At 44.8% G+C, this 13,937-nt stretch overlaps 2 protein-coding genes across 4 annotated transcripts in view; one reads left to right on the plus strand and one right to left on the minus strand.

Moving 5' to 3' along the window:
* The window catches only part of polr3a (polymerase (RNA) III (DNA directed) polypeptide A), a 33,302-nt gene extending 24,068 nt beyond the window's left edge, over positions 1–9,234 (plus strand). For 2 of the 3 annotated variants that reach the window (XM_080021832.1, XM_080021834.1), the window contains 4 exons: positions 562–726; positions 1,005–1,136; positions 1,237–1,369; positions 1,471–2,963. In XM_080021832.1, the coding sequence (XP_079877958.1) occupies positions 562–726; positions 1,005–1,136; positions 1,237–1,369; positions 1,471–1,619 (579 nt within the window). In that variant the 3' untranslated portion in view covers positions 1,620–2,963. Of the gene's footprint in view, positions 1–561; positions 727–1,004; positions 1,137–1,236; positions 1,370–1,470; positions 2,964–9,154 lie in introns of those variants that run through there. The other variant, XM_080021833.1, reaches the window with a different exon arrangement.
* qrfprb (pyroglutamylated RFamide peptide receptor b) lies at positions 4,946–12,533 on the minus strand (the record flags this gene model as incomplete). Its single annotated transcript, XM_080021246.1, has 6 exons — positions 12,126–12,533; positions 8,586–8,744; positions 7,712–7,773; positions 7,151–7,386; positions 5,431–5,528; positions 4,946–5,346 (listed from the first exon to the last, which is right to left on the minus strand). Exons 1-6 carry the CDS (start codon positions 12,505–12,507, stop codon positions 4,946–4,948), a joined length of 1,338 nt encoding a protein of 445 aa, XP_079877372.1. The 5' UTR covers positions 12,508–12,533.
* Between the last annotated feature and the right edge of the window lie 1,404 nt (positions 12,534–13,937).

Genomic DNA, 13,937 nt, shown 5'->3' on the forward strand with positions numbered 1-13,937 from the left:
TAAAGTCGGAACATGACAACGCCGCCACGCCTCTGGATTTCGGATCAAAGGACACTGTTGTTGCGTATGTGTCAGTTGTCGGTGTGAATTGGAACTGCTGGTGTCTTTATGTTTTTCCATGAATGAATCACTCAGTGAAAAATCCTGATGTGGCTGTTCAATGGTTATTATTAGGTTATTTTTAATTAAACTCTAGAGAGAAAAATACCCTAACCTCTATTATTAAGCTTATTCACAACACTTTTTCACAACATTATTTTGGTTTTGCAATTAAAACATGTCATGTGGGGAAAAAACGGGTGGATTTTAGAATTGACTGTAGGAGGTATTTTATTTGTCAGATGTTATAAGTAAAAATTGGACTCACTTTAACAGCAATGGATAGACTGGTGGCAGGAAACTGGTTATAGGCATATATATATATATATATATATATATATATATGCGCACCAGTTCTGCTGCTTCCGCATCTTTTAAAGCCATTTTAAATCCATGTTTTCAAGCGTGACTAATAAGGAAACCAGTTAATAGCCCATCCCCTTTACCCTTCCCTCCTGGAAGGTGGTGGTTCAAGGAATCCCGGAGGTTTCCAGAGCTGTCATTCACATTGATGAACAGAGTGGCAAGAACAAGTACAAACTTCTGGTGGAGGGGGATAACATGCGAGCCGTCATGGCAACCCATGGGGTAAACGGCAGCAGGACCACTTCGAACAATACCTACGAGGTACGTGCCTGTCCAGAAAGAAATGTAACCTGAGTAGGAATGCTAATTTAGATTTATTTATTTTTTCTCAACGATAGCCGCCGTTAACCGATCATTAACCGTTATCCAAGAAGATTAAAATGTACTTTTTAGAATGGGCGACTGTAAAAAATATTATTTTTAATGATGGTATTAATCGGTCAAAATTGTGTTGTCAGTTAAAAGGTTAATTATTAACATCCTAAACTGAAGGCGTTATTGGATTGCTGCTGTGAAAGGATGTGCGTCCACTGTTCTAGGTTGAAAAGACCTTGGGAATCGAGGCAGCCAGGTCCACCATCATCAACGAGGTTCAATACACCATGGTGAACCACGGGATGAGCATCGACCGGCGTCATGTGATGCTTTTGGCCGACCTCATGTCCTATAAGGTGCAGATTGCGTAGTAGACCTCATCGTTTTAGCTCTGTCTGCTGTTTCCTGCAGTAAGTGGTGGTATTTACGAGCGGGACTTCGCATTTCTCCGCGTAGGGGGAGATTCTTGGCATCACCAGGTTCGGATTGGCCAAAATGAAGGAGAGCGTTCTGATGCTGGCGTCCTTCGAGAAAACGGCTGATCATCTCTTTGACGCCGCCTACTTTGGACAAAAGGACTCCGTCTGCGGTAAATGGAATCTGCATTTCCCCCCACCCCAAAAAAAAAACTAAAAACGAAAACAACCTTAAAACCTGTTTGACTTGAAGTCATACCTGTCTGTGTTCCAGGTGTTTCTGAGTGCATCATCATGGGCATCCCCATGAACATCGGCACCGGACTGTTCAAACTGCTGCATAAGGCGGACAAGGACCCGTCTCCGCCCAAGAGGCCTTTCCTCTTCGACAGCGCAGACTTTCACATTCCTCTCGTCACGTAGCATTGCAGGTGGATCGTTTTTTTTTTGTTTTTGTTTTTTTTTCCCATTCTTTTTCTGCGTCACTTCGTTTCTTCCACTTCAAGGGTTTTTTTTTTGTTTGGTGAGATCTTAAGTACACTATGAGGGCGAGAAAGAAAAAAAAATTGCTTGAGTGTGTCTGCGCCAGTGTTACAATGACCATAAAACAGCCCCTCACATAATAAGTGCCTCGCTGAAAGTCAAATATTTTTCGAGTTGCTCAGAATGCACATATCATCGGAATTAACAATGGGCTGATTTAAAATATAAATAAAAAAAATATAAAAAATATATATATAAAAATATAAATGTAAAAATATTTTTTTTCTTCCAAGGACGTTTTTGTGCTCCAAAGAGTTTGGTTATTTAATGCTGCGTGCCTACTGTTTGTTTTGTAGTTTAGAATGATGTGGAACACTCGGACTCGGCGTGTTTACCGAGCAGCACGGCAAAATGTTAGTGTGTAATACAACACCGATTCATCCGTTTGCAGTAAAAAAACAGTAGCAAATTTTTCAAGTGCGTTCTACAAACTACGGAGAACATGTGTTTGTAAGTTTGAGTTTGTTTTTGTTTATTATTGTATATATTTTCCCTATGAATAAAATAAATACATAAAAAAAAAAATCCTTCACAGTGCAGCAACCTCAAACTGATACAAAACGAAAATCGTACAACGTCTGAGTAAAGCAAAATAAATTGCACCATTTCCCAGGTAGTGGTGGTGGTGAGACTGAAATGTCAGGTATTAGGTGTCAAGTGTGTGTGTGTATTTGAATATATGTATGTGTGTGTGTGTGTGTATATATTGTATATGTGTGTATATACATATATATTGTATATAATGACGCACAGTCTTTCTTTGGCTAGTTCTTTTGTCTCTTTGTACTGTGCTGCAATACTTTGGCTACTCCTCCACTCGTAATGGCTCGAACCTTCTGTCAGAACACCCATGTCTTCGAAAACTGGACTGAAATATTGGAAACAATTTTCTGTCCTTCTGAAATGCCAGGAGTTGGCTTTTGAGGGGGCTCTGCAGAAATGTATCGCACAAAACCTTTTGCTACGGTGCCGCTTGCACTGCTGTGATAAGAGCTAACCGACATTTTAATATGTTTAACAGAACATACTGAAAATACAAAAAAAAAAAATCTTATTGTGGGATGTCCTAGTGGCCCAACCACATGTACCATATAGGCAAAAGGACCTGGGCCTGCGGTCATTTGTTGTGTGTCGCTCCCTCTCTCCACCCCACGTTTCCTGTCTCTCTCCACTGTTCTCTAGAATAAAAAAATTCTCTTCTTGAATGCATCATCCATGCATAATAGACAGCCAATGAGTTCCTGGTTGCTATTTATTAGAAATCATACTATCAGATACTGCTTTCTGACATCCATGCTGCTGCATTATTGACAAAAGTGTGTGTGTGTGTCTGTCTGTGTGTGTGTGTGTGTGTGTGTGTGTGTGTGTGTGTGTGTTAATCTATAGTGTGCATGCTATAGATTGGCTGCAAAGATGAGTCTGGGCTCAAGTCAATTTGAAGGCGTCTTTTTACATTAAAATTTGAATAGACCCTGAACCTGCAGCGGTTTTGCCTGAACCTCTTTGTGGCCTGTTGAGGGTTTGTGCTTTGAAACCGTGTTTCTGGTGCAGTCGATAGCTGAAATTGCGTTCTCAAAAATTCATCCAGCAGAGTTCTGTCCAAGCAGGCTTTAAGTCCGTTAATCATAGTAACACAAATATATTATAAATGACATAAAAACGTACCTTTGACAAACCACAGTGCACTAAAAACATGCAATGTACATAACCAGCGAGACGCATGTCACGTTGTATTTTAAAGTGGAAACAGACCACTTTCAACCTCCCCCCAGCTTTTCCAAGTGGTATTATTGTTTGCGCCGCCGTTGCAAATACAACTGGATCGTCTCGCAATTTCCTCAGAGCCTAGCCCTGTGAAGAAATGATCAACACCACTTGGGAAGTAAGAGAGAAGAAAGAAGCATGCTCACTTGAGAGGCCAATTGAAATTGTCCCAATTTTATATTGAGTTCAGAGTAAGTCTTGTCGCACGCACGACTTGGAATCCTCGCTGTTCAAAATGGGGAAGGATTACCTCTGTTCATTTGTGTTCATTTAGACGTCGCCATTCAAACAAAATTGTGAGTAAGTAGTGAGATTGCATTCCAGTTTATCTGGTTTGGGACATGATTGGGAGCGCTATGGTTGACGCACTTCCTTCGTGCCAAAAATCTAGTCTTCAGTTTCCCGGGAGATCTTATCGTAGACAGAGTTGCATAGCAACAGTGAGACTTGGAGGGAACCAATCGAAATGCTGATGGTGTCGTCATTCTATAGCCAGTACACTGCAATCAACATTTACTTCGTAATAAGTAAAAGCAAAAAAGTTGTCTATTTCCACTTTAATTGTCTTTTGCATTTGTGTTTCATTTAAAATTGTGAAGGCATTTCAGCAGTGACTTATAACAAGTCCCCCCTATCAGTTATTGAATAATTCACAGTAATTGTCTAAGAAATTACAGACGGAATTAGAGGGAACACTCTGCATTTAACCCTGCCAAAAGAAACAGTTTGAAGTGAAACAAACCGCATACGACTACTAGCATACTAAGAAGTAGTCTTTAGTAGGCCCTGTGATTTGGAGGGTTGTGCGGTCTCAATTAACTCTTGAGTCTCTCTACAATGTGCTATTTAACATTTCTGCTGTACATTGAGGATGGATCAAGCGGTGGCTGAACCCACCAACACACCTCTGCTGCATTGTATAACAAACGTTCACCATCTGTACGGCTGCCAATGTCGTGTCATTCACCCAGAAGTTGTAGAAGTGTCTCCCGGGAATTATTCACATTGTATCGGCATAAATAAGGTAGTTTTGTGGCCGTGGTTTGCCGTCGTTTTCATTGTCGCGGCCTTGCTGCTCATTAGCGCAGCCTCACGTGTGAAAATGCAAAGTGCCTTGTTCGCAGAGGTGGAACTTCCGGGATCCAGGTTCAGGAAATAGAAGTCCTCCACATAATCTTAAATCAACCATGAGGATTTGCCATCCCTAAACAACTCACGAAATCGGCATCTGTACCTGAAATTGTACCTTACCGTAGAGGCTTTGTTTTTATCCTGACAAAGGATAGCCCATCAGAAAGCAGAACCCCTGTTGTTTTGAACAATGATTCTTGGACCTACAAATCACATTCGGGGCATCTGATGCTGCTAGTTATGCAGTCAGCTGTCTGGTGGTGGTCCACCTGGTGGTCCACAACATGCAGACGACACCAGTCCCAGTCGTACTATTTGATAAGCACCGAGCTACTCCCTGGAAGCTCTGTTTGGGTGGTGCAGTTCTTGTCCCCTATCAACTGTAAACAGGAGTTCTCCCCGTGCGAAGAGACCGACGCGCCATTCTCTCCTTTGGGAGTGTTGGCGCTGTCTCTCTGGTCGGTCTTCATGAAGGCGTCTCTTTTCAGGGGTTGGATGAACTGCACCCTCAGGTTGGGTGCGCCAGCGATGCCTCCATGCTGGTGGGGTTTTCTGAGACATTGGGAGAGGGTGGCGACGCAACTCTTCTTGAAGTTCTCGTTCATGAAGGCGTAGACGATGGGGTTGTTGAAGCTGTTAAAGAAGCCGATGGCCTGGACGACGGCGATGAGCATGTTGAGTGTGACTTCGTCGTATTTCTTCTCCAGGTCGTCTGCACGTCGCAAGCATATAACGGGGTACACAATTAACCCAAATTTCAAATCGGTATACAATTTGAAACTTCCGGGTTACTTACTGTATTCAAAAAGCATGTGCACTGTGTGGAATGGAGCCCAGCAAACCGTGAAAAGCAGCACAACAGTAACCATCATTTTCACGGCTCTTTTCTTCTTCCTGTCGATAAAAGAAGACGACAGACGTGATCAATCATGGTAAGGTTGGGGGGGGGGGCATTGGCAACCGTAAGGGGATGCAGCTGCTCAAGATTGAGAAGAGCAGAGTATTTTTAAAAGCTGCTGTGTTTTCCCCTCTCTCGCTCTCCTGACAGAGAGGCTGGGCTCCTACTACAGTTATTATTCGTACCTTAAAGATAAACGTTGTTGACTTTAGTGAAAATAAATACCCAGCTAGGGCTGCCTTCTGTTCCACCTGTCTCCAAACTTGTTACAAGATCAGGAACACGGTGACCCTGACCACAATGAACGAATCAACATCGCGTGCTGCACAATTAAGGAACAAATACACAGAGGGAAATAAAGGCTATCATTATTTCAGCCTCAAATTTCTAGGGTTTCTTTCAGAAGAAGTCACATTTGTCTCCAGGTGTGATGTAAAAACTGTATTGCAGCCAATCCCCTTTGACCCATATGTGGTGTGGGGATGGTCTGGTTGAGCAGCCACACCTGACCTGGATCTAGGTGATTGGGATCAGTGTGGCTGCATACCCGTCGCTCCTTGGTTGGTCTAAAGAGCATCAGGTAAAAATGCCATCCCCACACACTCAGGATAAGAGCCCTGTCATGACATGTTCGATCTGCTCCTGGCTAATTCCACCTAGCCCTCTCTCTACAAAAAACTGGTGTCTACAACCCATCGTCTTCCGTGTCTCTGTGCCAGAGGGCCCTGAAAACGCCACTTGGGTGGCGTGTAGCCGTCAGAACTGCCACACCATCATTTGCATAAACCCATCCCATTGCATAAACCTTCCCTCCACCCGAAATAAGGTACTAGATGCGACAGATGTGTTTATACTATCCTCCAGTGGTTTTAAGCAGAACGTTGTGGGTTGACGACAACTCTGCATAGAGACTTTTACTATCGTCTTGCCCTCACAATGCATTGTGGGATGAGCTTGCGAGCTTAATGTGAAGTGTATGCATACCTTGATATTTTACAGGGTGGTACTTTCTCTACAGTATTTGATGCACACTACAGTTTTGGACATACCAACCACTATTTTACAAAACCAGCTATTGCCCAGTTGGGAGTTAGACTTTGCTCAGTTGAAAACCTTGAAAGAGGAGGTGGCTCTCTTGACACCCTCAGCCAGAGAGCGTGACAAAAACCACCGAAAGGGCCTTAAAGAAGGGAGAAAGGGCTTCCATGTAACAAAGAAAAACAGGTACTCCTCACTCAATGACCGAGTTCCATTCCTACAACCAGGTTGTTAAGCGAATTTGTCGATAAGCGAGGACCCGTGTTATTTCACGGTAAGGGGGCGTGGTAATTGCGAATGCTCCTGTACTGAATACTGACAGACTGCGGGAGCCGGAACGGTGCTGCTGTATGAGATGCTTGACGCTGAGATGCCGTGAACGCAGTGCGCACGCCACTGTATTGTACGAAGCGCACAATACAGACTGGTCAGAGAGCTGGTCGTAAGTCTGAACGGTCGATAAACTTGTAGGTCGTTATGTGAGGAGTACCTGTACTTTACTACTTTTGTGTAATATGAAAATTGCAGTAATTTGGAGCATGTGACCTTGGAAGGTAACCTTTTGAGGAACCCTTTTTACCGTGTGATCTTGCTGATCTCTCTGTGGTTCATTGTGGCGAGGACAGCTGAGTCGCCCACCCGCTTGCGGATCCACAGCTCGATGCCGATGCGTGTGTAGAGGAAGAGCATGGCGGCCAGCGGGAGGAGGAAGAGGGCCACCATGATGAAGGTGGTGTAGACCTGCCTCTGGGCCAGGGAGCGCCAGTTCTCCTGGCAGCAGACATGGTAGTGATCGTACAAGAAGTCATACTTCACCTGCAACAAGCGAGCAGAGGCATTAGAGTGACATCGGGAAATGCCCTTGCAGAGACAGTCCTGAGACTGCTCGTTCAAGCCAGGGATTCCAAACCTGCGGCGCGAGACCCCTAAAAGAGGGCGTCGCCAGAGACCACACAGGGAGGGGGGCCGGTGCAGGTTGGGAACCTCCTGGTCTAAGCTGATTTCCAAACCGCTATTTTAGTTCATATATGACTTGAAACTACTGCAGACGGGACAGCTTTTTGGACAAATCATTTATAAGGCTAGGCTGTAGCGAGGTGTAACGGTGCAGTCAGGTGACGGATGTCGTGCTACTACTTACTTCCAGTTTCTGTACGAACAGCATTGGAGATCCCACTATGACTGAAGCCATCCAAACAAGCCCTACGGGATGGAGGAAGGTCTTTTATTCAAAGCAATCAAACATGTTTATACTTTATACATTTGTTTGTATTCTAAAGTATTCCGATTAAATAGGCTAACAGCATCAGCCTATTACCTAATTTGTCCTGGATGACTTTGAGAGTCAATCAAAGTCTATTTAAACTAGACATACACAACGATCAATTCAGAGATTAACAGGGCTTCATTTGTGCCCGATCCTGTCGGAACGTGTTCCGGGACCTCCCAGATCGGGACCGGCACCTAGTCGATTGGATCCGGCACCTCGGCACAAAATGCGGAGCTGCGAGCTCCGCTTTCCCCGTTTATTCAACTAAAACAAATAGAAATTGTGTTTTTTTGATTATTTTTTTAAGGCTGTACCCGACTCAGAATTTTGCCAGTCTAATTGGATTCGCACCGGTCTCCCTCCAGAGACAGGTGCGAAGAACTGTGTGCCCAGTGTGGAGTCTGCATGTGTTGTCCCCCTGGTTATGTGGGCTTGCTCCGGTTTTCCCCACCCCCAAAAAAAAGACATGCACGTCATGGTTTGACACTGCCCCTGAGCAACACATCGGTCAGGCTCTGGAGTCGGTCCCTGCGGCAGCCCACCATCCATCCTTGATACTAGGATGGGTCAAATGCAGTGCTAAATTGCCCCAGAGGGAGTATATTAGTATAAATCAAAAATGTATTTTTTCTTCCCAACACAGACACAAATTTCACACACGCAACAAAACCAGTTATGGCTGCTACCACTTGATGCATAATACGAATGAACAGCGACCTATCTTATGTTGACAGGAATACAATACCTAGCATTTTGTAGGCTCTCCGAGATGTGTACTGTCTCCTCATTTTCAGTGGGTAAACAATGCCCTTGTACCTCTCGATGGCAATGCAGGTCATCGTCAGGATTCCCGTAACTATGGCTATGGTCTGCACAAAAGGAACCGTCTTGCAAACAAAAACACCTGAGAAGGCAGAAAGGGAAACAATGTGAACAGCCAAAGTGCTACATCTGTCACAGTTTTTATCTGTTTTTGTGGACCCGTCCCACTCCTTGGAAGTTCTCATCGACCCTAGAGCAGATGAGAGCTTTATAGACTCTACTCAGTTGGGCATAAAACAGCCCTCTGAAACCTCCTATGGATGCCAGTGCTCTGGACAGCCACCTAATTTCCAGAGTAACTCTTGCTACCATCCCCATCAGTCTGTGACCATCACAAACGGATACAGCTCCGCCTCCTTCATTCTCCCTTGTTCCCTTGGTGTTGGGCTACCCTCAGCTCCAGAGTAACAACCCACATATAAACTTGTGTAACACTTCGACATTAGGCTGGAGTCCATATTATCACACTTACTGTCTAAAATCTGCTCAAAGTCCTACAGCGCCAGCTCCAATCAGTCCAGAGGAGACCCCTGACCTGGAGTGTCCCAGCTGAGTACCTGCACCTGAGAGAGGACTTCAGTAAGGTCTGCGCCACCACCTCCTCATGTTCCCTATGACTGCGCCATAGACCTCCTACCTGGTACCTCTCCACCCTGTGGCCGCCTGTTCTTTCTCACCAGCCATGAAATTAAGGCCATGGACAAGTACATTGAGGAGACTCTGGCTGCCAGCATTATTTGGTTCTTTTTTGTTGACAATACAAGACATTCTGCCCTGCACTGATTATCGAGGCCTTAATGACAATAAAGAACCGGTATTCTCTACCTCTCATCTCTTCGACCTATCTTCACTAAGCTTGACTTACGCAACGCCTACCATTTAGTGCGCATCAGAGAAAGGGGATGAGTGGAAGACAGTCTTCAACACCCCCTGTAGACACCACAAGTATTTGGTCATGCCTTTTGGTCTCCCAAACGCCCCAGCAGAGCCTGGTCAATGATGTGCTCCATGATACATTGAACAGATTTATTTCTGTCTACCTGGACAACATCCTGATTTTCTCCTGGTTTCCGCAAGAGCATGCTCTCCATGTCCCCCAGGTCCTCCAATGGCTTTCTGGCAAACCAGCTGTTTATTGAAGCAGAAAAATGTGATTTCCATGTTTCCGCTGTCACATTCCTAATATCAACTGGGAATATTCACATGGCCAAGGTGAAGGCGGTGGTAGATCGGCCTCAACCCACCACTTAAAAGGAGCTGCAGAGCTTCCTTGGGTTTGCTCATTTTTACTGTTGCTTCATTCGCACACTAATCCGTCCTGCCAGTTCATTGTGGAGGTTGACAACTCTGATGTAGGGGTGGGTCCGTTTGCCCGTCTCCCTTGTTTTGCTGAGTGTTCTCGTTTTGTTGTGTTATTAGATTGAATGCTTTCTCCTGGGAACTTGTTCCACGTTGGTAATTGTCCTATTGAATTCAGATGATTTGAGTAGCTTGTCAAAAATGTCAACCTACAGTATATTTTCAATTGTAAAAAGAAAATGCTTTAATCTATCCTTTCCTCTCCAATAAATGCCTGCCTACATACATTTTTTCTAAGATAATTATCTTGAAATAGGGGTTACAGGAGGTGGGTTAATAGGTTAGATAGTTTGAGGTTTAATTTTGATATTAATTATACAAGGTACATCAACTCTGGCAAGGAAAGAAATTATATATAAATATGTGCCCATCGGCAACAACATTAAAACCACTAACAAGTGAAGTGAATAACATTGATGATCTTGTTACAATAACACCTGTCAAGGGGTGGGATTTATTAGGCAGCAAGTGAACAGTCAATTCTTAAGGGTTATGTGTTGAAAAGGACCAAATTGTGATGGCTAAAACAGCAGGTCTTGTGGGGTGTTCCCAGTATACAGTGGTTGGTACCAAAAGTGCCGGTGAACCGGCAACAGGGTCATGGGCGCCAATGTGCTCATTGATGCGCATGGGAAGCGAAGTCTAGACGGTCTGGTCTGATCCCACAGAAGAGCTACTATAGAACAAATTGCTGAAAAAGTTAATGCTGCTATGATAGAAAGGTGTCAGAACACACAGTGCATCACAGCTTGCTGCGTATGGGGCTGCGTAGCTGCAGAACAGTCAGAGTGCACATGCTGACCCCCCGCCCGGCACTGAAAGCACCTACAATGGGCACGTGAGCGTCAGAACTTCACCATGGAGCAATGGAAGAAGGTGGCCTGGTCTGATGAGTCATGTTTTCTCCTACATCGTGTGGTTGGCCTGGGTTAGGGTCCAATCTTATAGAGCATCTTTGGGATGTGCTGGAAAAACAAGTTCAATCCATGGGGCCCCACCTCCAAACTTACAGGGCTTAAAGGATCTGCTGCTAACGTCTTGGTGCCAGATACCACAGGACACCTTCAGAGGTCTTATGGAGTCCATGCCTCGTCGGGTCAGAGCTGTTTTGGCAGAGCTAGGGGAGCTACACAATATTAGTGGTTATTAGTGGTGGTTTTAATGTTGTGGCTGATCCATGTATTCAGGCGTTTCAGCAGCTCAGTGAGATACTTGAAGTAAGTACAGAAGTACTGTAGGATTCTATAGACGAAGTTCAGAAAATATAAATAACAAAATACACAAGTAACAGCTCAGGAAATAATACAATGTTTAAAGCTATAAACAACAAAATAAAACCAAAATGAAGCATTGAGCAATGTAGCCCAAAGAAGTCGAACAGAGTGGTGTCCAATCTGATGTTGATGCCCTGCTTGTAGATCTTACAGGCACCGGAGGGAAGGATTCTGGAGAGCGGCGGCACCAAACTCTGGAAGTCCCAATGAAGCGCCAAGTAAAAGTCTCCATGTTCTTTCAGGGCTTTCGGCAGCTTGGGTCTCTTGTCCTCCACACTTTCCCTGGATTTCTGCATCAGCTTTCTCAGCAACGCAGTGATCATTTGTCGGTCTCCATAGCCTATGGCCTCAGCAAGGGGACTCCATCCCTGAGCACTCTTCACCTTCACTGGTGCCTTTTTGGCCAGCAACAGATAAGCACACTCCTTATGTCCCATCGTGACCGCAAGATGCAAGGGTGTGTTTCCGTGGACATCCTTCTGTGCGATGTTCTGCGTGCAAATGAGCGAGGACGGGCGCCGGACGTCTCCCTTGAAGAGACATTCGTGTACTGGATAGTTTTATAAAGTGTATATACTGTACGAAATGAAACAAATGTCAAAAGAATGAAAATAAAAATACGCAAAGGAAAAAAACCTGTATATTGAAAAAATAGAATACATATATAATGAAGAAATAAACTCATGAAAGGGCTGGATAATGCATTAAAAAAGGGGGTATATCTTTATTTTTTATTTTTTCTTCAGAATTCAAAGCAAATAATGACTGATTGAGGAACACCTCTCATCATAATGAATGAATGACGATAATAATAACACCAGACCACTGACCTCCGAGCCACTCGGACGAGATGTTCTGCAGCAGGGTGAAGGGGACGCAGAAGAAGGTGATGAGGAGGTCGCTGACCGCCAGGGAGCCGATGAAGATGTTGGTGGCGGTCTGCACGGCTCTCTTCTTCAGCACCACGTAGACCACCAGGCTGTTGCCCACCAGCGCCAGCGCGAAGATCACGGCGTACACGGCCACGAAGGAGGTCTTGGCGCCGTGGGGCAGCTCGGGCACGTAGACCAGCGGCCGGATGCCGTACGAGTCGATGAACTCCCGGCGGCTCAGGTTGTGCAGCCGCAGCATCTCCTGCAGGACCTCCGGCGTGATCTTGGCGGAGGCGGACCCCTGTCCCGAGAGCGTCGGGCTCGGGGCGGCGGTGGCCATTCCGGTCGCCCGCTCACCCTGGAACAGTAAAGTTTGTAAACATTTAAACGGGGGTGGGGATGCGAAATAATAATGCGCTCAAAATAACGCCAAACTAAACGGAGAACATTTGTCCGCGGTGGGTGCGCGAGTCCGAGTCCCCGCGTTGGGTCGCGTCCGCGTCCGTGGGCGCCGCTCGAGTGGCGCGCTGCGAGTGACTTCCACGGGAAGTCGCAGATGGATGCGATGGGAGTGTTCCAAGCTGCGTCCGCGGTGCCCCGAGCGGCCCCGCGAAGGCTTCGCCGGCGGTCTGCGGCGAACGTGTTTTTTTTGTTTTTGTTTTGTTTTTTTTGTTTTTTTAAGACTTTATTTTTCTTTTCTTGTTTTCCATTCACCCTTACGGATGTGGGTGATTTTCGTTTTTGTCGGCAAGGTTTGTGCTTTATTTGTGGAGCCTGATCACGACATATTATGCACAGCAGTGGCAGATCATTTATGTGGTTTATTTTATTTTATTTTTTTAATTTATTCTTTTGGAGTGGGGGCTGAAGTAAAACAATTTCCTCAGCTTTTGAACTTTTATTTGAGTCATCATGTTGCGATATCCACCAAAGCTGATTATTTTATTTTTGATGGGAGGGGGGTCCTCAGCCAGAGCCTGGTCCGACAGGGGTCCCTTCATTATACTTTTTGGTAAATCCCGGGCCTGAGATAAACAGTTTCTTTATTTACGCTGTGTTACGTTGCAGATTTCCATTTCACTCGAGTTGGGGCTCGGGGGCGATTTCGACAGAATCAAATATCACAAATTTTTTTGGATCCAACACCTTGACAATGGTCATCATGACCAAGCGCGTAGAACTATTGATTAGAAGAGTTAGAATGGTCTAAAGTTCAGAAACTTTCATCGTTATATTACAAAAACCCAATACATATCACAATATCCTATTGATATACTGCCCAGCACCTGATGGAGGTCTGAACTCCGAATACACACTTATAGTGTTTGGCTGCGGCTCCAACATTTTTGACCAGTTTTATGCAAATGTTATGCAAATCACGATTCAAATTTTATTTATATGATTGTTATTATTCTCATAATAATTATAAATGTTCCATTGCTTACATTAACAGAGTATGTGTAGAGTGTTCAATCATTGCTGTTTTGCTCGGTGTGATGGCCATAAAAGGAACTGGTTAGTCATAGTGAGTTATGGTGAGTTACTGTAGATGCGTTTTTGCGGGGAGGTCCGTGCAAGGGGCACTGTAACCCAGGTATACATTATATCTGCGTGTGTTACATAGACTGTCATTGTAACGTGACCGATAAGGTTTACAGGAATTGTAGGGGCTCCAAATCCCAAATACCAAAAGTTACATAGTGCTGCTTTAACTAGATACAAGCGTTTAAATCGGAGTTAATTTACAACCAGGAGAGGCATCTGTACACT

This window comes from Zeus faber (genome assembly GCF_960531495.2).
Source record: "Zeus faber genome assembly, chromosome: 20".
NCBI classification, from domain to species: Eukaryota; Metazoa; Chordata; class Actinopteri; order Zeiformes; family Zeidae; genus Zeus; species Zeus faber.